The following is a 23,580-nucleotide window of genomic DNA, read 5'->3' on the forward strand; positions in this document are numbered from 1 at the left end:
TCTGGGCTGTGGTACACAGTGAGGGGTCTGGGATTGGTTTATTTTACAGAGTTACTGGTTCTGACGCTGGGACCCAGGGCTTCCTGGTGTTAGGAGAGCACTCCACCAACTGAGCTGTATATCCTCAGGTCCCTCAAGAGGGGAGAGTTCGGTCAGGGCTGAGTTATGAATAGGTTTCATAGGGTTCCCCAGGCATCCAGGATGCCCTGAGGATCCCAGGCACAAGGCGCCGCCTCCCAGCTGTCCACCCAACCCCAGCCCAGAGCTGCAGGCTCCGGGCTTCCCCCGTGGGCATTCTGGGGAGGAGGCAGGGGATTGGGGAACCTTGGAGGCTGCATCGGGGTTGGCTGTCTCTGGTCTCCTGGGCCCGGGGCTTGAGAGATGAATTCAGATGCCTCCTGGAGAGCAGTAGCAGGGAGAGCCTGGCAGAAGGGGTCGGGGTCCACCAAGGGACACTCTGCAGGAGCGAGCAGAATGTCATCAAAGAGGTCCAGGGTTGTGGTGTCCAGCGCGGCTAGGCTCAGGCTGGGGCCGTCATCGTTGTGGGGCGCTTCCGCAGGGGCCTCGGCACAGGCCACACCCAGGAAGGGGGATGGAGGCGGTGGAGGTGGCCTTCGGGGTGATGGTCTCTGGGGAGGTGCTTTCTGAGACAGGATGGACAGGGCTAGGTGCTGGGTGGCAGCTTCAATCTTGGCAAACTGCCTGGGGGGGGAAGGGGAGGGAGAGAGAGAGAGAGAGAGAGAGAGAGAGAGAGAGAGAGAGAGAGAGAGAGAGAGAGAGAGAGAGATTCAGCTTTGCCCGCAAAAGACCTCTTTTCTAATTATTCCGCGATTCACCCAGAGGTACACGTCTCTTCTTTTCAAACCCCCCCCCCCCGGTTTTTTCTCTCCTTCCTGCTCCTTTCTTGGCCCCGGGCTCATCTTCCCTGAGCCCAGGGAAGTTTCGATTGCTGTAGGGCTGTGCACTGCACGTCTCCACAGTGAAGATTTAGCGTAACCCTCTTCCGACGTATGAAAACGAACGGTCCGGGGGGAGGAGCGCCCTCCCGATCAGTGATTGATTGCAAAGGGAGCCGTGGCGCCATGCTGATGGCTGTGCACCCTGCGTTCTGCCCACTCCCTTGTGCCCCTTGCCACCAGCTAAGGCACCCGTCTCTCCTGGCACCTCCACACCCTCAGCCGGCACCCGGATGGCCTTCATAAGCAACTGGGGCTGGATCGTGTCCCCCAGATGCTTCTATTTCTTTTCTTTTTTGGGGGGGTTCGAGACAGAGTTTGTCTGTATTGCTTTGGAGGCTGTCCTGGAACTCGCTCTGTAGACCAGGCTGGCCTCGAACTCACAGAGATCCGCCTGCCTCTGCCTCCCGAGTGCTGGGATTAAAGGCATGCGCCACCACCGCCCGGCTAGATGATTTTATTTCTAAGAGTTACATTGTATTATTATTTTAAATAACTTTATTTTTAACATTTATTTATTTTCCGTGTGTGTTTCTCTCTCCTTCCTGCCCCTCTCCCTACACCACACAAGAAGGTCAGAGGACAGCTTTCTATGGATTTCTGGTTTTAAACAACAACAAAATCTTTAATGTGTATGTATCCATGGGAGTGTGCCTGGTTGCCTGTAGAGGCCAGAGGAGGGCTATAAGTGGTTGGGAGGCACCTGGCGTGTGTGTGTGTGTGTGTGTGTGTGTGTGTGTGTGTGTGTGTGTGTGCTGACACCTGAACTCTGGCCCTCTGGAGGAGCAGCAGGGTGTTATAACCACTGAGCCATCTTGTCAACTCCGCTCCTGATAACTGACTCAGTATGTGAGGCTTGGCCAGCTGGCCCACTGTGGTTAATCTGTGTATGTATTTCTGCGGGACTGAATGTGGGTCGGGACGGGGAACCCAGAAAAGGACCACTGAGGAGGAATGAGGCTCTCAGGGAAGGACACGGGGGGGGGGGGTAACAGGGCGCCTGTGATGACTGTGGGCAGACGGGTACGAGGGAAGGTGGGCCACGGAGATGGGGAGAGGAACCAGGCGATGGGATCATCACCAACTGAACGTGTGAAAATGCCGTGGGTGGGGCTGGCGAGATGGCTCCGTGGTTAAGAGCACAGGCTGCTCTGATAAAGGACCTTCACGTGAAGGCTTACAACTCCAGCGCCAAGGGAGCTGCTGCCCTCTTCCGGCCTCAGAGGGCACTACATGGCGTGTGGGGGCGCAGACACACACGCAGGCAAAACATTCACGTACAATAATAAAATAAGCCGGGCGTTGGTGGCGCACGCCTTTAATCTCAGCACTCGGGAGGCTGAGGCAGGTGGATCTCTGTGAGTTCGAGGCCAGCCTGGTCTACAGAGGGAGTTCCAGGACAGGCTCCAAAACAATACAGAGAAACCCTGTCTCGAAAAACCAAAAAAAAAAAAAAAAAAAAAAAACCAAAAAAAAAAACAAGAAATACACTACCTCAAAATAACAGCAACAGCAACAGCATGTGTGTACACACACACACAAATCCGAAGAATAATTATTCCCGTAGGCTTGGGAATGTAGCTCAGTTAGCAGCGTGCTTGCCCAGCTCGTACAAATCCCAGGGTCAGATCCCAGCACTGAGCACACTGGGCGTGGCGGTGCGCGCCTGAATCCCGGCCCTTGGCCTGCGGAGTCGAGAGGATCAGGAGTGTGCTCACTGTGAAGGGGCACTAACTTGTCGTGAGTTAATAATCGCCACCACCGTCCTCATCAGGGCCACCGTTGCTATTACCACTATCATCGTCGTCACCACCAACGTCACCACCGTACCATCACCATCATGGTCATCAGCACCAACACCACCTCACCATCACTGTCATGACGACTGTCACTGTCACCATCACCATCATCACCGTCATCACTGTCACCATCGTGGTTATCAGCACGAACACCACCATGACAGTCACTGTCATTGTCACTGTCATCACTGTCATCACTGTCATCACCGTCACTATCGTTATCACCGTCACCATTACTGTCATTACAACCATCACCATCATCACCTTCTTTTTTATTATTTATTTTTTTTTTTTTTGGTTTTACGAGACAGGGTTTCTCTGTATCGTTTTGGAGGCTGTCGGTCCAGCCTGGCCTCGAACTCACAGAGATCCGCCTGCCTCTGCCTCCCGAGTGCTGGGATTAAAGGGGTGCGCCACCACCGCCCGGCAAACTATTTCTTGATTGCACTGTGACATGCAATGGCAAATGGATTGTGTACAACAACAGACAATGGCCAGCACAGCAGCTGGACAGAGGAGAAACTCCACAGCCTGTCCCAAAGCTAACATGGGGCAAAAAAAAAAAAAGATCATAAGTCAGTGTTCAGTGATCTTCAGCCAGTCTGATCCTCTAATATGTCGGCCATATTCACCTGACCTCTGGACAACTGACTGTCACGTTTCAAGCATGTCCATATAAGGTTTAAACATTTCTTTCTAATTAGATGTCAGGTAGGGGTGTGTGTGTGTGTGTGTGTGTGTGTGTGTGTGTGTGTGTGTAGTTGCCCATGGGGTCCAGAAGAGGGCTTCAGATGTCCATTGTAGGTGGTGGGAACTCAATTTGAGCCCAATGGAAGAACAGTTCTTCTTCTCAACACTTGAACCATCTCTCTAGTCCCTCCAAGCTTGGATTTTTACACTACAGGAATAATAAATAACCCTTATTTCTCTTTGGCAAAAATGGGTTGATTGCTATGGTTCCTGTTTGGAGTAAAAAAAAGACATGACTTTTTTTTTAAGTGTAAAAACCATACACTTAGCTGGGCATTGGTGGCGCATGCCTTTAATCCCTGCACTCGGGAGGCAGAGGCAGGAGGATCTCTGTGAGTTCGAGACCAGCCTGGTCTACAAGAGCTAGTTCCAGGCCAGCCTCCAAAGCCACAGAATAACCCTGTTTCGAAAAAACCAAAAGAAAAAAGAAGAAAAAAAAGAACCATACACCTACTAAAGGAAATCTTAGAATACCATGTATAGTGGTATTTCTCAACCTTCCTAATGCTGTGACCCTTTAATACAGTTCCTCACGTTGTTGTGACCCCAACCATAAAATTCTTTTCGTTGCTACTTCATAACTGTAATTTTGTTGTTATGAATTGTAATGTGAATATGGGATAGGCAGGCCATCTGACATCTGCTACCCGAGAAAAGGTCTTTCCGCTCCCGAACGGGTCAAGGGCCACAGGTTGAGAACCGCGGATGTAGGGAGCCTCTTGAAAAAGTGGCAGTCGGTTGTCCAGACGTCAGGTGAGCATGGCAGATGAGACAGAACCTGACAGCCCAATTCCACTTTTGAAAGTCGGATGTTTGATGAACCTACTTATAATAATTTAAAATACATGGTTCAAAAGTTCCTTTCCTACCAACCTAACAACGCACACACCTTCCCATCAATCGCCTGCCACGCCCCCACCCCCGCCTTTTGGACACAGGATCTCACTATGCAGCCCAGGATGGCCTTGCACTTCATATACAGACCAGACTGGCGTGAAACTAGAAGGAATCCTCCTGTGTTGGCCTCTGTAGTATTGGGGTTACAGGCACGGGCCACCACACTGGACCAGTGTTCACTGTCTTGCACAACCAATGCCTCTAATTAGCTCTAGGACTTTTCCATCCTCTCCAAAGGGACCTCTTACCTGTTAACACTGCCTCTCTATCTATCTCAAGCATGCCTGGCCCCTTTGTGGGGCCTCCGTCTTCATGGGATCCGGCTGGATAGCTGAGACCCCCTTTCTCCTGAATCTCCTTTTCAAGGTACATCCGCACGGTGGCGCCATCCGCTCTCGTTCATTTCTTTTTTATTTATTTGTGAGGCAGAATCTTATATCTAACCCGGCTGACCTGTTGCATGGTACAGTGAACTGGCTGCAAACTCAGCAATCCTCCTGCCTCGGCCCCAGGAGTGTTAGGATTGCGCTCGTGTGCCATAATGCCTGGCTTACATACTTATTTATTCGGGCCATTCCATCCTGTCTGCCTCCCACAGGGACTCTGTGTAGGTTGAAGAGTTTTTTGGCCTTGCTCAGTGGTGTGTTGAGTCCAGGGCACAGAAGGTTCACGGTGAATACGCGCTAACTGGTGCTAAATCCCGCCTAGGAGCCTCCTGGCTCCCACCCGGTGCCTCCCCTCATAAACCCCTCCTCACCTGCAGATCTGGTTGTATAGGAACCTCCGGTGATTGGGCCTGCGCTTGGGGGGCCGGGTACGCCTGGGCTGCAGGGCCCGCAGCATGTGGGCCGAAGCCCCGCTCACAAAGGCACACAGCTCTCGGGGCCCTGGCTCAGAGACCCCAGGGGCGGCAGGGAACCCAGGGTGCATGGTCGTTTGCGCTGCAGTCACAATGCAGATCAGAAATCACACACCCCCAAACCCGAGCTGGGACGTGAGCATGCGGACTCAAGGCCTGGCATTGCAGAATGAGAAGCCACCCTGGCTGGCAATTAGGGTGAGCCTCACGCTGTGCCAGTCCCACTACAGACGCTGGACACCGATGACCGGTGACTGCAGGTGAGGGGTTATAATAGGAAGGCGCGGCATGGGGAGGGGAGGGGGCGCTCTCTGCATCTCCTACACGCCCAATTAACACATAGCTGGGCCTGGGATATGAAACAGGGGCGCGTGGGTGCTGAGACGGATGAAAGCTCCCGGAGATAGCCAATTAAGGGGACAAAAGGCTTTTTAGCAAGGCCAAGGCAGGCGCAGAGTCAACCGCAGCGATTAATGTCGAGGGCCTTTAGAGGGAGACTTGGGGAGGGGGTTGCCGGTGGTTGGAAGAAGGGTCTCTGAGAGGGTGTCAGCACTTCCAGGCATGATTCAAGAGCTCCACATCAGCCCACCGCCCCCAGGCTCATCCCACCCCGGGGTCTACTTTCTTCCGGGGCCAGAATCAAGAAGGAGAAATTGAGATCTCCGGTCTCTGGGCTGCAGGAGGAGCCGGCTTCTCAGGGGCTCTAGGTGTGAGCAGGGGACCAGGTTCGAGTTCCCAGGAGTGGGGAGAAGAAAACACTGCTCCGGTCTCCCTCCACCCACGGGTGTTTTGCTTGGTTTAAAGATTTCTTTTTATGCGTGTACGTCTTTGTGAGGGTTTGTGCGTGCAAACACAATTCCGGGTAGAGGGTATTGGTTCCCTTGGAGATGGAGTTACAGGGTTAGGATTAGGGTTAGGGTTAGGGTTAGCTGCCGGATGTCGGTGCTGGGGACCTGGTGTTGGCTCCTGGGGCTGAGAGGCAGAATCAGCCTCTTGTGACAGGTGTCTGTGCTGGGGATAGGCAGGGTCTCCATCTCTCTGGTGCCTCGAGTTATCTTAGAAGTCTTCCTGAGCCTGGTGTTGGCGGCAGGGCACACCTTTAGTCCCAGCACTCGGGAGGCAGAGGCAGGTGGATCTCTGTGAGTTCGAGGCCAGCCTGGTCTACAGAGCGAGTTCCAGGACAGGCTCCAAAACAATACAAAGAAACCCTGTATCAAAAAACCAAAAATAAAATAAAATAAAAATAAATAAAAACCCAGGACAAGTCTCAGTACCTGTGACTCCTTCCAGTACCTCTCACCCCACTCCCCTACCCTAAACCTGTCCCTCTCAGGGGCTGGACTTCGATTCCCTTCCCCCAGTCTGGTCCCTACACAACCCAGTCATATTGTCACTCTATTGGTCCACACACTCCCTCTTGGATCCCACACGCTCCTCCCTCTGCTTCTGTGTGTCTCCCTTCTCTGTCCCTCTCCCCACTCCCCTCCTCTTACATCCTGGTTTAGTCTGGAACCTTCCAGATGCCTCTAGCTGTCCTCTCTCTCATACGCAGAACATCTTCTCCTTCAGCCATGCCAAGGAGTGGCCATGCCATCCTTTTCATTCAATAAGTAGCTGAACTTTCTCTCTCTTTTTTTTTTAAGACAGTGTTTCTCAGCCGGGCGTTGGTGGCACATGCCTTTAATCCCAGCACTCGGGAGGCAGAGGCAGGCGGATCTCTGTGAGTTTGAGACCAGCCTGGACTATCAAGCGAGTTCCAGGACAGCCTCCAAAGCCACAGAGAAACCCGGTCTCGAAAAAAACAAAAAAATAAAAAAAATAAAAAGACAGTGTTTGTCTGTGTAGCTTTGGAGCCTATCCTGGCACTAGCTCTTGTAGACTATGCTGGCCTGGAACTCACAGAGATCTACCTGCCTCTGCCTCCAGAGTGCTGGGATTAAGTGCACCACTTTCTGGTCCTCCTGGCTCCGCCTTCCCAGTGCTGGGATTAGAAGAGTACACACCACACTCCATTCTCTCAACTCCTCTCCTCCCTGTGGCTGCCGTTCCCTGTTGGTCAGGGTCGGTCCTCTGCATGCACGTCGAGCATGTGTGCACAGGCACGTGCGTGGTCACGTGTGTCACCATCTAATGATGTAGGTACAGGTGCAGTTTTCTCTGCTGACTTAAAGAATTACAAGCCAGGATGGAAATAAATGTTACCGGATCTCTTGAGGTATCCTGGCAGAAACCATCGAGATACAGGGAGGGGAAATCAGGGTCCCCTCAGGGGGTTCTCAGTTTCACTAATAAAAGAATTAAGAAAAGAATCAGATGGAAACTCAAGGACAATTTATGAGAGTTTATAAAGGGAAACCCCAGGGCAGGCAAGTTGTAGATCCCACAGTTGCCAGGTGGGGGAGGGGAACGGAGAAGAGCATGGAGGTCAGTCTTAGGACAGCAGGGACAGAGAGCTTTAGAAAAGACCAGGAAACCCAAAGCCAGGGTTATAGGGATTAAGAGCATACTCAGGCCCTGGGCTGATGGAAGAAGAAGAAGGAGAAGAAGAAGAAGAAGAAGAAGAAGAAGAAGAAGAAGAAGAAGAAGAAGAAGAAGAAGAAGAAGAAGAAGAAGAAGAAGAAGAAGAAGAAGAAGAAATAGAGCCGGGAGTTGGTGGCGCACGCCTTTAATCCCAGCACTTGTGAGGCAGAGGCAGGCGGATCTCTGCGAGTTCGAGATCAGCCTGGTCTACAGAGCGAGTTCCAGGACAGCCTCCAAAACAATACAGAGAAACCCTGTCTCGAAAAACCTAAATAAAATAAAATGTAGTTACACTTTTCTGAGGGAAGGTACGCAGACCAAGCTGAACCTCATGGTGGCTCCTGGGATTGCAGCAGTGGGCAAGAATTCCGGGAAGGAATTATCTTAAGGTGAACCTGTCTTTCTAGACCTTAAGGAAGGAGACAATGGCTTGTTTCCACCTCCAGATAGTCTAGGCGTCAAATCTTCGTGGGTGGGGGCGGGTTGGGATTCCTCTGCAAGGAGTTGCTGGAATCGTACTCTCAGGTCTCTGGAGAGCAGAATCAAAGGCACAGACTGCAAAGGTCAGCCAGGGGTCACCACTGCTGTAGCTATGACAGCACTCTTGCTAGCCCAGCTCCGGAAGCGGACTTTTGGATTCCTGGTTCCTAGGAGCCAAGAGAAACATCCACCCGCTCTCGGGTTCTCAAGTCAGGTCTGGCCTGAGCGCACACAGCGTGCCGCTTAAGGATGCTCCACCAGGGGGCGCAAGTGTACATGCTGATGTTGGGAGGTCCGGCTCAAGGTTCCAGACTCCCTTTCCTCCGGTCCTTTGTATGAGAATCTCGCAAGCTGAGAGGACCGTTTTTTTGGAAATCCTGCACATTCATATCTACTGCCGAGAATTCTCCAGGCCCTCTTTTGCTGTCCCAAGCCCTCGCTTGTGAGCATTGCAGCTCTGGCGGAAAGGTATCCTGGCAGTCTGGAGCCAAACAATAACACAAAGTCATCATAAGTGTAGCAGTTTGCAGCCAATGCAAGTGGAACAGCTCTGCGGGGGCAGGAGAGGATGTCCCGAGGGAAAGTGTTACAGCTTAGCTCCGCTCTGCGGAGGGAAAGTTTCCACAGTGGAAACAGTGTTACATCTTTTCTCAGTTACACGGAGGGTAACAACTGTCTTCTGTTGCTTCCCCAGTGAAAGTTCTGCTCCACTCCACTCTGGCTAAAGTGGTTACAGCTCTGCTGCAGAGAAGATGTCACAGGCACAACAAACCTCATTAAATAAACGTATTCAGAAGGAAGAATACAGGGGAGTGGCTGCCTCTGGTAAGAAACAGCAGCAAACTGAACAGGGTACAGAGGTTTAAGGGAGGGAGTGGATTCAGGGATTCCACACTCACTGAAGACTTAATATGCAGAGTCCCATGATGGGAGATGCCATCTGTAAATCTGTCTCTTATTGGTTGTTGAATAAAGCACTGTTGGACAATAGGGGAACAAGATAGGTGGGACTAGGAGTCAAGGAGGATTCTGGGAAAGATAGGCAGAGTCAGACATGATGTAGCTACCAGAGGAGTAAGAGGTCCGAACCCTTTCTCTGGTAAGAGACATACTTAGATTAACAATTATGGGGGTTGAATACTTAAGTCAGAGCTAGCCAGTAAGAAACAAGAAAAAGGCCAACAGCTTTATAATTAATATAGTGTCTTGTGTGTTATTTGGGGACTGCAACTGTGGCAGGGTCTAAGTGGCTGGCAAGGAAGACTATATTCTACAGCCAGCAATGGCCAGCAAGACAAGCATGGTCAGCCCCTACCTCTCAGGATCTGAGACCGAGGTGTCCATAGACAAGCAAAGGAGAAAATGCCGGCTCAGGAGGAACCCCGGAGGGCCTCCCTCAAATTAGTCAGTGCCAGGAAGGTGGGGGAAGGGGTGCTGCTTCCATAGGATGCCCTCCCCGAGAGTGTGACCGGGTCACACCTGTTTCACAGGGCTAAAATCTCACTGAGCTTCGAGTACTCTTACAGTTTCACAGGGGAGAGTTGTATCTGTGGAATCCATGGTGGCCCTTGGTCGCTCACGGTCAGCAGGACTTCTGACCTGTAGATCCAATCCTATGGAGGCCTTGACTGATGACATACAATCCAAGATGGGGCATCCTTCCTACATTAAGGTTTCTCAGAGGGCTGGAGTGATAGCCCAGTGGTTAAGAGCACTGGCTGCTCTTCCAGCGGTCTTGAGTTCAATTCCCAGCAAACACATAGTAACCAAATCTATAGTGGGATCTGATGCCCTCTTCTGGCATGCAGGCATACGTGCAGATAGAGCACTCATATACATAAACAAATCTGAAAAAAAAAACCAGCTTCCCCAGAGAAATAGGATCAATAAGATCAAGTATATATCCTTCAATCAATTGATCAGTCATTCTAGAAAGGGCATGAACAGATAGATATCTCAACACAGTTATTTTTCTCCAGGAAGAGATTATAAAGAAATAGTTTGCAGGGCGTTGGTGGCGCACACCTTTAATCCCAGCACGTGGGAGGCAGAGGCAGGCAAATCTCTGTGAGTTCGAGGCCAACCTGGTCTACAGAGCAAGTTCCATGACAGCTTCCAAAACAATACAGAGAAACCCTGTCTCAGAAAAAAGAAAAAAAGACAGGAAAAGAAATAGTTCATGGGATCATGGAGTGAAATGGAAAACCAGTGGTATTCAGAGCCCACCAGATAATGTCAGTGGGTGAGGTTGGGTATCCCCTCACCTACCACATAATGTGAGATCTTCCTTCTAGTTATAGTCACATACAGACAATCTTGGTCTTTAAATAGCACATGGAATAAGTCCAGAAATAAAGCATTCATTTTCATCTGCGTGACATTCTGAATGGTGTGATGAACTTTTTTGTTGTTTGTTTGTTTGTTTTTTCGAGACAGGGTTTCTCTGTATTGTTTTAGAGGCTGTCCTGGAACTTGCTCTGTAGACCAGATTGGCTTCAAACTTACAGAGATCCCCCCTGCCTCTGCCTCCTGAGTGCTGGGATTAAAGGCTGGGGCCACCAAACTCTTATACCATCCAACTCCTCACTGTTTTGAAACAAGTTCTTGGTCTAGTGTATCCATGCTGTAAAGACACCCCCCACCCCACCCCACCCCCCCGTTAATGGCTTGGTAACTGTCTCAGTTACCAGAAGGACTGGGCCAGTGTCATGGTGCTGCTAATCCTGTAACCCTTGTTTTACCTGCTCAGAGTGGTACCAGGTATAAAAAGGCGAGTTCTTGTGACAGACTTTCCCTTGAGAAAACAGCGCATCTGTCCTTCCAAGGACATCCTCAACGGCCTGGTGTCCACCTCAACCTGGGCTTCCCTCCATTGCCTCACAGGTTGCCCACTCAAGGGCTCCATGAAGGCAGTCTGCCCCTGCCACACACGGCCTGCTGTCCCAGGCTCTTCTCTGGCCCTCTGCATGATGCTGTGAAGCTGACCGGGCGCTCTTCCGGAGAAAGAGTTGTTTAGGGAAACTCTCCCAGGTTTAGTCATGGGGGCCGTCAGAGGCCACTACCGCTGTGGTGACAGAAGCCCAGCTCCCTCTCGGGGTAGCAGAACCTGGTTGCATAGGCCTACACAATGGAACCCTTATTGGGTCTTGGGGCTTGCACTAAGGTGTGATAGGGGATGTCCTTCTGTATGCTGTGAGTATATGTTTCTCTTATTGGTTGATGAGTAAAGCTGTTTTGGCCAATGGACAGGCAGGATGTAGCCAGGCAGGAACTATAGGCGGGGCTACCAGACTAGGAGAATTTGGGGAAGAGGAAGGCAGAGAGAGTCAAGAGGGACTCCATGTAGCTGCTGAGAAAGCAAGAGCCTGGACATCACTGATAAGCCAAGACTATGTAGCGATACACGGATTAATAGAAATGGGTTAATAGTTAAGAGAGAAGTAGCCAGCCAGGCGTTGGTGGCGGACGCCTTTAATCCCTGCACTCGGGAGGCAGAGGTAGGTGGATCTCTGTGAGTTCGAGGCCAGCCTGGTCTACAAGTGGGAGTTCTAGGACAGCCTCCAAAACAATACAGAGAAACCCTGTCTCGATAAACCAGAGAAAGAGAGGAGAGAGGGAGAGAGAGAGAGAGAGAGAGAGAGAAAGAGAGGGAGAGAGGGAGGGAGGGAGAGAGAGAGACAGAGAGAAAGTAGCTAATAAGAGGCCTGAGCCATCACTCAGTTTATAATTAATATAAGCCTCTATGTGTTTATTTGGGACTGAAGAGTTATGGGACCAGGCTGGATAGAGGTGGAGAGAGCCTGGATGACTAGGTAATGTGCAGCAAGACATGGCTCCCACCGGAAGATCTTGAGTGAACAATGCATGAAGTAAAGTTTAAGTTGTGCTGGAGACCTGAGGATGTTGAAGAGACCAAGAATGTAGAATGATCGATACAGACAGTGGCATGGAGAGGACCAAGCCTAGGCTGAGGCCATGGATATTGCATCAAAGCCCGCATGATATCATGTGCCCCATGCTGCCAGAAGCGGTACAGGATCTTAAGTTTGCCTTGTTGCTTTGCCCCTCCCCTTTTTTTGGTCCTCATCTTTCTACTCTTTCATTTAGGAATGGGAGTGTCTGCTTTGTCTTTGTATATCGGAATCGGGGAACTTTCTCTTTGACTTTACAGGGGTTCCCAGCTAAGGGCTTGCCTTGAATCTTGGATGAGACTTTAAACTTAAAAATATTTATTTATTTTCATGTGTATGGGTGCTTTCCCTGGATTTGTGTCTGTGCCCATGTGCCTGGCGTCTCTGGAGGCCAGAAGAGGGCATCAGGTCCCTTGGAACTGGAGTTACAGACAATTGTGAGACATTCTCGGAAGAGCAGCCAGTGTTCTCAAACACTGAACTACCTCTCCAGCCCTCTTAATTTTTTTTTCAGTTACTGGTCCTCCAGATGGCTCAGTGTGTAAAAGTGCTTGCCACTAAGTCTAAAAACCTCAGTTCAATCCCTGAGATAATGAAAGGCAAGAACTGATTAATAAAGGTGGTTTTGTGACTGCCAAATCTATCATGGCATACGTGTGCACACACACTCTAAATAAAATGAAAAAAAAAAACCCTAAATTTATTTACTTTGTGTGTGTGTGTGTGTGTGTGTACAGCATGGGCACAGGTCATAGGACAGCTTGGGGGAGTTGGTTCTCCCCTTCCGCCATGGGGATGTGACCTGAATTTAGTCATCACACTGGGTGGCAAGGGTCGGTACCTGCCACGTGGTCTCACCAGCCCTCTGCATGGCATTCTTTTAGCTAGGACTGCTACTGTAGGGCTGGAGAGATGGCTTGGCAGTTAAGAGCAGTTGCTGGTTTTACAGAGGATGGGGCTTTAGTTCTTAAGACCGCACCAGACAGCTCACAACTGCCTGTCGCTCTAGCTGCAGGGGATTTGACACTCTCCTTTGGTTTCCTCAGACACCAGGTACACATGTGGTGTATGGACATGCATGTAGGCACTCACACATACACAGAATATAAAAATAAATAGATCTTTAAAAACAAACAAATCTTGGCCAGGTGGTGGTGGCACACACCTTTAATCCCAGCACTCGGGAGGCAGAGGCAGGAGGATCTCTGTGAGTTCGAGGCCAGCCTGGTCTACAAGATCTAGTTCCAGGACAGCCTCCAAGACAATACAGAGAAACCCTGTCTCGAAAAAACCAAAAAACAAAACAAAACAAAACAAAAACCAAAAACAAATCTTAAAAGAATTTGTTCACCTTACCCAGGAATTAAGGGAGTGCTTCCTTAGCAATTTCTTGAGATGCAACCTAAGTCAACAAAATGGCCTTTGTGGCTAAGACAATTACTCTCCCCTAGGAGCCTGGACCTACACTTGAGTGTAGCTTATTTCCCCGCCCCACACTCTTCCTTGAGAAACTCATATCTGTGTTGGATGTCTTTCTTCTGAGACTCTTTCTTTTGTTTTTCAAGACAGGGTTTCTTTGTGTAGCCCTGGCTGTCCTGGCACTCACTTTGTAGACCAGGCTGGTCTTGAACTCATAGAGACCCTGGGATTAATGGTGTGTGCCACCACCACCCAGCTTAAGCCTTGTGTTTAAACCTATGTTAAAATACCTTTTTTTTTTTTTGGTTTTTCGAGACAGGGTTTCTCTGTGGCTTTGGAGGCTGTCCTGGAACTAGATCTTGTAGAGCCGGCTGGCCTCGAACTCACAGAGATCCGCCTGCCTCTGCCTCCCAAGTGATGGGATTAAAGGGGTGCGCCACCAACGCCCGGCTTAAAATATCTTTTAACAAAGTCACCAAATCTGTTTTTTTTCCCAAGACAGGGTGTCTCTGTGGCTATAGAGGCTGTCCTGGAACTAGCTCTTGTAGACCAGGCTGGTTTTAAACTCACAGAGATCTGCCTGCAGGGATTAAAGGCGTGTGCCACACACCGGCTAGCTGTGAAATTTCTTACAGACTCCGAGGCACATCTGTAGTTTGACCTAAGTCGAGGTCGCTAAAAGTCTAGGGTGCCAGTTCTCAATTTATGGGCTGCAACCCCAAAGGGGTCACATATCAGACAGCCTGCATGTCAGATATTACATTGCATTTCCTAACTGTAGCAAAATTACAGTTGTTGGGCCACTGTGCTGTAAACCTGTATATAAAGCTCCTCCCTCCTACAGGAGAGAGCTCTTAGCACTTGCAATGAAGACACACACATACACATTCTCTTGGTAATCAAGGCAGCACATGCATTCTCTTAGTACAAACAGCTGGATGTCTTGTATTTCTTTTCCTGATACCTTGGAGTTGCTTGTGGTTCAGGTGCCGCAATTGGAAGTCCCACCGAGATTCAGAGAGACCTGGAAAGATTGGGAAAGAAAGGGGAACCTGAGAGATTGCCCTCAGTTGGAGGGTGGATTGAGTAAATCTTCAGGCTTTTGCTTGAGGGATCATTCTCAGTTGGAGGATGGATTAAAAGTGGGTGAATTGAAAATTGGTAACAGTTAGTAAACGAGGTACTGGTATTAAGTAAAAGAAAAGGAAAAGATAAAAGTATATTAAATGGCCGGGCGGTGGTGGCGCACGCCTTTAATCCCAGCACTCGGGAGGCAGAGGCAGGCGGATCTCTGTGAGTTCGAGGCCAGCCTGGTCTACAGAATGAGTTCCAGGACAGCCTCCAAAGCCACAGAGAAACCCTGTCTCGAAAAACAAACAAACAAACAAAAAAAAAAAAAAAGAAGGGGAGAGATGTTGGGCCCCAGCCCCCAGAGGGTATAAGTCTATCCTGCTTTCTAGTCCTGGCTTCCTGCCCTGGCCTTGACCCTCTGACATCAACATCTAGCAGGAGGAAAACAACTATCTCTTTTACCTGGGTTTTTTCCACTGTGCTGTAAACCTGTATATAAAGATCCTCCCTCCTACAAGAGAGAGACCTCTTAGCACTTGCAATGAAGACACACACACACACTCTCCTGGCAATAAAGGCAGCACATGCATTCTCTTAGTACAAACAACTGGACGTCGTGTCTTTCTTTTCCTGATACCTTGGAGTTGCTTGTGGTTCAGGCGCCGCAACAGTCATGAAACAGCAACGAAATAATTTTATGGCTGGAGTTCACAATAATACAAGGAACTGTATTAAAGGGTGTAGCGTTAGGAAAACTTAGAACCACTGGTCCAGGGGAACTGCCTGAACTGCTGACAAGGGCAGTGTGGAGCTATGTTGTCATGGCTTTTCCCAGCAAGAGCTAGGCAGAGGTGGATTAGAGATAAAAGAGTCTTTTGAGTAAGCACAGAGAATAGACTGTTGGAACCCGTTGTGCCGGTGCACCCCTGTAATCCCGGCATCTGGGAGACAGAGGCAGGAGGATTAGGAAACAAGAGTCCAGCATGGTGCTGGTGGTGTGTGTGTGAGGTTCACAGTCCAGGAGTGTTTGACTTGCGGTACTGGATTTCAACTAGTGGATTTCTGAAGCATCTCGAGGAACTGGGTTTGTCATCAGGTGTGTGCTTGCATAGGGCAGTTCCACGGGTGACTCGTGGGCGCAGACTGAAGCTCGGCTGGCCACAGCACAACGCACAGGAAAACTCCCACGAAAACCAACCAACCGCAGCCCCAACTCATCTCAAGTGAGTACGCAGGAACGCGCGCTTGCAATGCAATCCCAGCTCTGGGGAGCTGGAGGAGTAGGATTATGAATTCAGGACCAGCCTGGGATGCATCCTGGGGAACCTACATGAGCCCGCGGCCTCCAAAAAGATAATAATAACGACAATAAAAAAAAAAAGAATCTGTCCCAATGCCGCACGTGCCCTGGCCGCGAAAGCCATCGTGAGCCACATCCCGGAGGCCAGCAGGCAGGGGGAAGCAAAGCAGGCTCGTGGGGGGCGGCACCCCGGACGCCCCGCGAGCCCCAGGCCCCGCGGGGAGGCTGCTGCCTCAGTTTCCCGCCCGCGGGAGCCGGGGCTGAGCCCCCCACGCGCGCCCCAGGCCAGGATCCCCCCTCCCCGCCCCGGGGGAAGCACTGTGCGCACCTGGAGCGCCCGGCGGTGGGCGGGGCCGGGCGGGCGCGGCGCGTGGCGTCACGACGCACGACGGCGGCGGCGGCGGCGGCGGCGGGGTTTGTGTGCGCTCGGGAGGCCGCCGCTAAAGGTTGAGTGCCGCGCGCCGGGGGCCGTGGGGAGGGAGCGCGCCCCCGCCCCCTCCCGGGCCGCGGCTCCCGCAGCCGGCGCCGTGCCGGGCCCCGCTTCCCGTCGGCCCCCGCGGGGAGGCCCTGGGGCTCCCCTGGATCCCCCCGTCCCCCCCCAGACCGGGGCCGCAGGTGAGAGACCCGGAGGGCGCGGCGGGGGGCGGGCGTGGGGGGAGGGGAGGGCCGGAGGGCGGAGTCGTCGGGGAAACGGCGAGCGGGAAACCGGAAGGGGCGTCTTAAAGGGATGGTCGCTGTTTGGCCTCCGAGTTTGAATCTCTTAGACCGGCTCCGCCCTCTTAAAGGGGAAGGGCGCTGTGCTTAGCGATGCGGTTTTTTGCAAAGCTCTTTTCTTTTTCTTTTTCTTTTTTTTTTGGCCTCTCCTTTCTTTTTAAAAGAGGTTTGTTTCCTTAAGAGCGGGTGACAGTTTCCCAGACATTGGAGGGGAGATTTCACAATCCTGCTGGTCCCTGTCTGACTGAGCAAAGGCAGGGACGGGTATTTTAACCCCTTTTTTTTTTCCTTTCGAAGCCTCATGTAGCTCAGGATGCCCTCAGACTTACTGCATAGCCGAGGATGACCTTGGATTTATGGCCCTCCTGCCTCCCCCCCACCTTCTACGTGCAGGGATTGCAGGCCTGGGCCACCATGCCTGCTTTTGCGCTGTACTGGAAATAGATTCCAGAGCTCCGAGCATGCTAGTCATTAACTAACAACCCAGCTGCATCCCAAGCCCCCCCAGAGCATCACAGCCCAGCCTTTTAAAGGGGACTCACTGAGAAGCTGGGTCCCTGTCCCCTTGGGCTTCTCGTGTTAAAAGATGTGGCCTGACCCCAGAGACACACGTAGCTTCTTCAGCTCGTTGGTCGCTTACATGGCAATGAGAGACGCGTGTCGTTTAACAACAGAAGTCTTCCATAGCCTGTCAGAAACAGTGGCCCAGAAAGGGGCTTCCTGTTTACATGGGGTGAACATTAGAACAGAACAGGCAGCTAGAGGGCTGAATCTGGATGGGACTCTCCTTGAGGGGGACACGCTGTAGCGGGGACTCAGGATTCACCACGGAAGGGTCAAGCCGGTGGTGGTTTTTGTTGCCGGTGGCATCCATCGGGTTGACAGGTCGGGGACCCTGCCAGGCACCCGACGATGTGTGGGCCCAGCCCCTCTGACCGGAGGGGGACCCATCCTCAAATCTCTCTGCTGCTGAGGTTGAGGAATCCTGACTGGGTAGCCCCTGAAAGATGGTGAGCCCCCTGAGGAGGGGACCACTCGAGGTGTCCGAAGAGAGCAGGGCGTGCTGAAGGGATGGAGTGGGGTGGTCTGAGGCGGGGTCTCTCGGGTGATTTCAGAGACGGGGGATTGTGGATGGTGGAAGGCAGGGCATAGCAGATGGGACCCCTGGGGCCCCCAACGTGGGGAGGGGTCAGCTCTCCCTGCCTGGTTAACGGGCTGGAGAGACAGGGGGGAGAAGTTTGTCGTGAACACTTAGCAGGCTGCTGCTGTGAGGGGTTTGTCTTCTGTTTTCATGTAGTTATGACTGCTACCCAGGCTGGTCTCCATCTCCTGTGTGCACAACCTAGTGTATGGGTCCAGATGCAGGGTTCTGTGTTTGTTATGTCTCCAGGGCTGCTCTTAGATATTCCTTCCATAGGAGGGCGTAGAAGGAAAAACAAACCCTGGAGTTAGAGTTTGATTAAGTGTGGGCTGTCGTAGGCACAGGGGCACGAAGCTTGTGGGGCAAAGGAGAGCCGTGGGTTTTGGAGTCCTTTATTTGCAGTTCGTGCAGTCCTAAGAGGGGGTGAGGGCTTCCAGAGAGAGGGGCAGATGGAAAGACAGCCATTCCCGACTGCGATCTAACTCGCCCTCCAGGTGTAGACCCTGCCCCAAGGCCGAGACGGTGACAGGGTTAGAGTCAGCCATCTGACTAGGAAATATTCCTAAAGGAAGGAGTCAGCAGCAAGGGACTGGCGCGTGGGGGCGACAGGTGACAGAAGCCAGTCAGAGGAAGAACAGGTTGACCCTCTTGGCCTGTGTGTTTGCTGCTGGGAGTGGTCAAACTGGAGGATGCTACAGGAGGTCAGAGGCCATGGCGCAGGGAATCATGAGTGTGTGTGTGTGTGTATGTGTGTGTGTGTGTGTGAGACAGAGAGAGATCCTACCATTCCTCAGCCTTGTGGTGCTGCTGTTTTAGACTGGATCTTTGCGGGGGGCGGGGGGGTTCGTCCTGTGCACTGCAGAGTATTGAAAAGCACCTCTGTCCCCAGCACTTTACAAACAAGCAACAGTGAGCACCCCCAAGCATCACAAGATGTCCCCTGATCGGGAAGACAGTTGGCCCAGCTGGGAACCACTGGTTCAGTGATCGGAGCATGAGGACATTCTACTCTGCTCGATTTTCTTTTTCCGGTCACTGCAGTGCACGATGGGCTCAAGGTCACTGCTAGGAACAGGGGAGCAGGAGGATGTCAGGGGGAAGAGACATGCCAAGGGTTACCACCCAGGGCGGGTAGGGGCCAGAGAAAGCGCCGCGTTTGCTGAGGAGCACGGGCAGTGTTGAGAATTGAGTGCTCGAATGTGTGCACAGTGACATAGGCAGGCAAGTCCAGGGTGTGCCAGCGAGGAATGCACAGGCCAGGTAGTGCTGGTAGTCATGGCGTGAGGGCAGGAGTAACATGTGTAGTCATGCATGAGGGCAGGAGTAACGTGTGTGTAGTCATGCATGAGGGCAGGAGTAACATGTGTAGTCATGGCGTGAGGGCAGGAGTAACATGTGTAGTCATGCATGAGGGCAGGAGTAACATGTGTAGTCATGCATGAGGGCAGGAGGTAACATGTGTAGTCATGCATGAGGACAGGAGTAACGTGTATGTAGTCATGGCGTGAGGGCAGGAGGTAACATGTGTAGTCATGGTGTGAGGGCAGGAGGTAACATGTGTAGTCATGGTGTGAGGGCAGGAGGTAACATGTGTAGTCATGGCTTGAGGGCAGGAGTAACATGTGTAGTCATGGCGTGAGGGCAGGAGGTAACATGTGTAGTCATGGCTTAAGGGCAGGAGGTAACATGTGTAGTCATGGCGTGAGGGCAGGAGTAACATGTGTAGTCATGCATGAGGGCAGGAGGTAACATGTGTAGTCATGGTGTGAGGGCAGGAGGTAACATGTGTAGTCATGCATGAGGGCAGGAGGTAACAGGTGTAGTCATGGCTTAAGGGCAGGAGGTAACAGGTGTAGTCATGGCGTGAGGGCAGGAGGTAACATGGGCAGTCATGGCGTGAGGGCAGGAGTAACGTGGGCACTGTAGATCCTGTGGGAACGGGAAGCCATCACTGATTTGGGGACCCACGAGGGAGTGGGGGCAGTGTGTGGTGGGATGGGATGTTCGAGGCTCGGGTCACTGAGTCAGACTGTTGAGGGTCTGTTGGGTGGGGACAGGCGTTGAGATGGAGAAAGGGAGGGGTTAGCTCTTCCCACCACGGCCGGAAGCGAAGTCAGACTTCCTCAGAGGGAACCAGTGCCTCCTGAAGGCAGTGTCCATTAGAGACCTCTCCCTGGACCTCATTGGTTCTTCCCAGAGGAGCTGGCCGACCAGTTGACACCCCGGGTTCCCGTTGTTTCTCTTAGCCTGTCATAATGTGAGCTACCCCAGGCTGTTGTAAACTCTGGCCCCAAGGCAGAACGCCTACAGTGTGGGTGACGCAGGGAGGCTGCCGTGTGGCTTCAAGAGCTAGTGAGTGGCGACAGTTCGTGCTAGCCCACTGATCAGAATCCTCCCAGCAGGTGTCATGGCCGGCTCCCACGTGGACATGGCTCCAGCTTCCGCCACGGAGGGCAGTGGGGAAAAGCCAGGCCCCACTGCGCCAGCACCCACCCCTGCCGCCCAGTATGAGTGCGGGGAGTGCGGCAAGTCGTTCCGGTGGTCATCTCGGCTCCTGCACCATCAGCGCACGCACACGGGCGAGCGGCCCTATAAATGCCCGGACTGCCCCAAGGCCTTCAAGGGTTCCTCTGCCCTGCTCTACCACCAGCGGGGCCACACGGGCGAGCGGCCTTACCAGTGCCCGGACTGCCCCAAAGCCTTCAAGCGCTCCTCCCTGCTGCAGATCCACCGCAGCGTGCACACGGGCCTGCGGGCCTTCACGTGCGGCCAGTGCGGCCTGGCCTTCAAGTGGTCGTCCCACTACCAGTACCACCTGCGGCAGCACACGGGCGAGCGGCCCTACCCATGCCCCGACTGCCCCAAGGCTTTTAAGAACTCGTCCAGCCTGCGGCGCCACCGGCACGTGCATACCGGGGAACGCCCTTACACCTGCGGCATTTGCGGCAAGAGCTTCACCCAGAGTACCAACCTGCGCCAGCACCAGCGGGTGCACACCGGGGAGCGCCCGTTTCGCTGCCCGCTCTGCCCCAAGACCTTCACGCACTCTTCCAACCTGCTGCTGCACCACCGCACGCACGGCCCCGCCCCCGCCCCCGCGGAGGACACCGGCCGAGCCAGCGCCAAGGTCCTGGTCTCGGATGCCTACCTGCAGCCCCACAGCCCGCCCGCGCCCCAAGCCCCGCCCCCGCCGCCGCCGCCGCCGCCCGTAGTGCCCGAGCTCTTCCTGGCTGCCGCCGAGACCACGGTGGAGCTGGTGTACCGCTGCGACGGCTGCGAGCAGGGCTTCAGCAGCGAGGAGCTGCTCCTGGAGCACCAGCCGTGCCCGGGGCCCGCCGAGGCCGCGCAGCCCCACGAGGCGCCTGCCGAGCTGCCCCAGGCCGACCCCGCCCTGCCGCAGCCCCCGCCGCCCGCCACCGCGGGCCCCCCTAACTTCGCTTGCCTGCCTTGCGGGAAGTCCTTCCGGACCGTGGCCGGCCTGTCCCGCCACCAGCACAGCCACGGCGCGGCCGGCGGCCAGGCCTTTCGCTGTGGCAGCTGTGACGGCGCCTTCCCGCAGCTGGCCAGCCTGTTGGCTCACCAGCAGTGCCACGTGGAGGAGGCGGCGGCGGGACGGCCGCCCCCAGGCCGAGGCTGCGGAGGTCACCTGCCCCCAGGAGCCCCTCGCCCCGGCCACCCCTGCCCCTCCGCCTCCCCCCCCTCCCGCCCCTGTTTCCGCAGAGCGGCCCTACAAATGTGCCGAGTGCGGCAAGGCCTTCAAGGGCTCCTCCGGGCTGCGCTACCACTTGCGGGACCACACCGGCGAGCGGCCCTACCAGTGCGGGGAGTGCGGCAAGGCCTTCAAGCGCTCCTCCCTGCTGGCCATCCACCAGCGCGTGCACACGGGCCTGCGGGCCTTCACGTGCGGCCAGTGCGGCCTCACCTTCAAGTGGTCGTCCCACTACCAGTACCACCTGCGGCTGCACTCGGGCGAGCGGCCCTACGCCTGCAGCGAGTGTGGCAAAGCCTTCCGGAACACGTCGTGCCTGCGGCGCCACCGGCACGTGCACACGGGCGAGCGGCCCCACTCCTGCGGTGTGTGCGGCAAGAGCTTCGCGCAGACTTCCAACCTGCGGCAGCACCAGCGCGTGCACACGGGCGAGCGGCCTTTCCGCTGCCCGCTCTGCCCCAAGACCTTCACGCACTCTTCCAACCTGCTGCTGCACCAGCGCACCCATTCTGCCGAGCGCCCTTTCGCCTGCCCCATTTGCGGCCGAGGCTTCGTCATGGCCGCCTACCTGCAGCGGCACCTGAGGACGCACACGCCAGCCACGGCAACCTCGGGCGCCGCCGGCCCTGCCGCCCCGCAGCCCCCTGCCCCATTGGCTGCAGCGCCAACTCCGCTGGCCGCCCAAGATGTTCACGTCGTCCCCCACCTGCAGGCCACACTTTCCCTGGAAGTAGCTGGGACCACAGCTCAGGCTACGCCCCCGGCCCCGGCCGTCCCCAACTCCCAGACGTTTCTCCTGGTACAGACTGCCCAGGGCCTCCAACTGATCCCTAGCAGGGTCCATCCCCCGACGCCCCCGCCCCCGCCCCCCAAGCTCATCCTGCTGCCTCCCGCCAGTGCTGGGGGTCTGGGCAGTGGTGCTGCACGACAGAGCCCTCGGGCCGTGGGGAAAGCTGGACAGGGGTCAGGGGTGGTGTGGCTTCCAGGCCCGAGCGGTCTGGGGATGCAGGGCGGGGGCAATGCGGGGGCCAGCGGCGGAGGGCAGAGCCTCATTGTTCTGCAGAATGTAGGGAGTGGGGAGGCAGGGCCGCAGGAAGTGAGTGGGGTTCAGCTTCAGCCAGCACAGGAAGTGACCACGGTCCAACTCCAGCCTGCACAGGAAGTGACCGCGGTCCAGCTCCAGCCGGCACAGGAAGTGACCGCGGTCCAGCTCCAGCCGGCGCAGGAAGTGACCACGGTCCAGCTCCAGCCCCTGACAGGCCAAGTCTCCAGTTCTAACGGAGGAGCCGTGGCAGCGGACGCTCCGAACCTGCTGGTGGTTCAGAGTGGGGCTGCTGAGGAGTTACTCGCTGGCCCCGGAGCCGGCGAGGTGGGGGACAGCGAGGCCAGCGCCAGTGTGGTCCAGGATGTACTGTTTGAAACCCTGCAGACAGACGAGGGGCTGCAGAGCGTGCTGGTGCTGAGTGGAGCCGATGGCGAGCAGACCAGGCTCTGTGTGCAGGAGGTGGAAACCCTTTCCCCTGGGCTGACAGAGCCAGCTGCCGCCGCCGCCCCGGCGGGACAGAAACTCCTCATCATTCGCAGCGCTCCGGCTACTGATCTGCTGGAGAATAGCGGCGCTGCAGGAGGCGGCGCCGCCACACTGCAGCTCCTGGCCCCGCCTGCCCCTGGCCCGGCCTCTGCCCCTGTGGGGGTGCCTGTAGCTCCCCCCTCCCAGATGGTACAAGTGGTCCCCGCCGTGACTGGCCCGGGGGTCATGGCTCCGCAGAGCTTGCCCTCGATCCAGATCGTGCAGAGTCTGCCTGCGGTCCAGTTGGTGCACACGTTTTGAAGGGACTCACTAGACAGACACTCCCCCCTCCACACCCCACAACTAACTGTTCTCCTCAGCTGGGCTGGGGTCAGTCCCAGAGTCAAGGGGGCCGCTGGCTGGGCTTGCTAATAAAGACAGAGTCTCTTCTTGGTGGTGTTTTCCTGGGGGGAGAGGATAGTCGTGGGCGGAGCTGCTGCCTAGGATGCGGAAGTCTTCATCCTTGCCTCCCGGTTCTGAGATG

The 23,580-nt window shown here is 54.3% G+C and overlaps 2 protein-coding genes across 5 annotated transcripts; one reads left to right on the forward strand and one right to left on the reverse strand.

Annotated features, from left to right (window-relative positions):
* Positions 1-23: 23 nt before the first annotated feature.
* CUNH19orf85 (chromosome unknown C19orf85 homolog) lies at positions 24-17,874 on the reverse strand. 4 transcript variants are annotated; one of them, XR_002385845.2, is made up of 3 exons: positions 17,219-17,874; positions 14,556-14,615; positions 581-702 (listed from the first exon to the last, which is right to left on the reverse strand). XR_002385845.2 is itself a non-coding variant. In XM_040733886.1 (2 exons), exons 1-2 carry the CDS (start codon positions 15,335-15,337, stop codon positions 177-179), a joined length of 564 nt encoding a protein of 187 aa, XP_040589820.1. In that variant the 5' UTR covers positions 15,338-16,262; the 3' UTR covers positions 24-176. The 4 variants fall into 4 exon arrangements, 2 of the variants coding, with proteins under 2 accessions (XP_040589820.1, XP_040589819.1); XR_005872477.1 differs by lacking the exon at positions 17,219-17,874 and adding an exon at positions 16,291-16,383; XM_040733886.1 differs by lacking the exons at positions 14,556-14,615; positions 17,219-17,874 and adding an exon at positions 15,300-16,262 and having other exon boundaries at positions 24-702.
* Positions 16,451-23,485, forward strand: Znf628 (zinc finger protein 628). The gene is given in 3 exon segments (XM_040733884.1): positions 16,451-16,577; positions 20,220-21,441; positions 21,443-23,485. Coding segments are annotated over 2 exon segments (3,132 nt in total). The 5' UTR covers positions 16,451-16,577; positions 20,220-20,224; the 3' UTR covers positions 23,358-23,485.
* The last annotated feature ends 95 nt before the right edge of the window (positions 23,486-23,580 follow it).

Source organism: Mesocricetus auratus, unplaced genomic scaffold (genome assembly GCF_017639785.1).
Source record: "Mesocricetus auratus isolate SY011 unplaced genomic scaffold, BCM_Maur_2.0 Super-Scaffold_100037, whole genome shotgun sequence".
Classification (NCBI taxonomy): domain Eukaryota; kingdom Metazoa; phylum Chordata; class Mammalia; order Rodentia; family Cricetidae; genus Mesocricetus; species Mesocricetus auratus.

Bases quoted from the DNA above. Each gene is read 5' to 3' on its own strand.
- CUNH19orf85 (XM_040733885.1), bottom strand. From the start codon at position 5,332: ATGCACCCTGGGTTCCCTGCCGCCCCTGGGGTCTCTGAGCCAGGGCCC. The intron at 703-5,159 runs GTGAGGAGGGGT...TTCCCCCCCCAG, and splicing joins CTATACAACCAGATCTGCAG to GCAGTTTGCCAAGATTGAAG.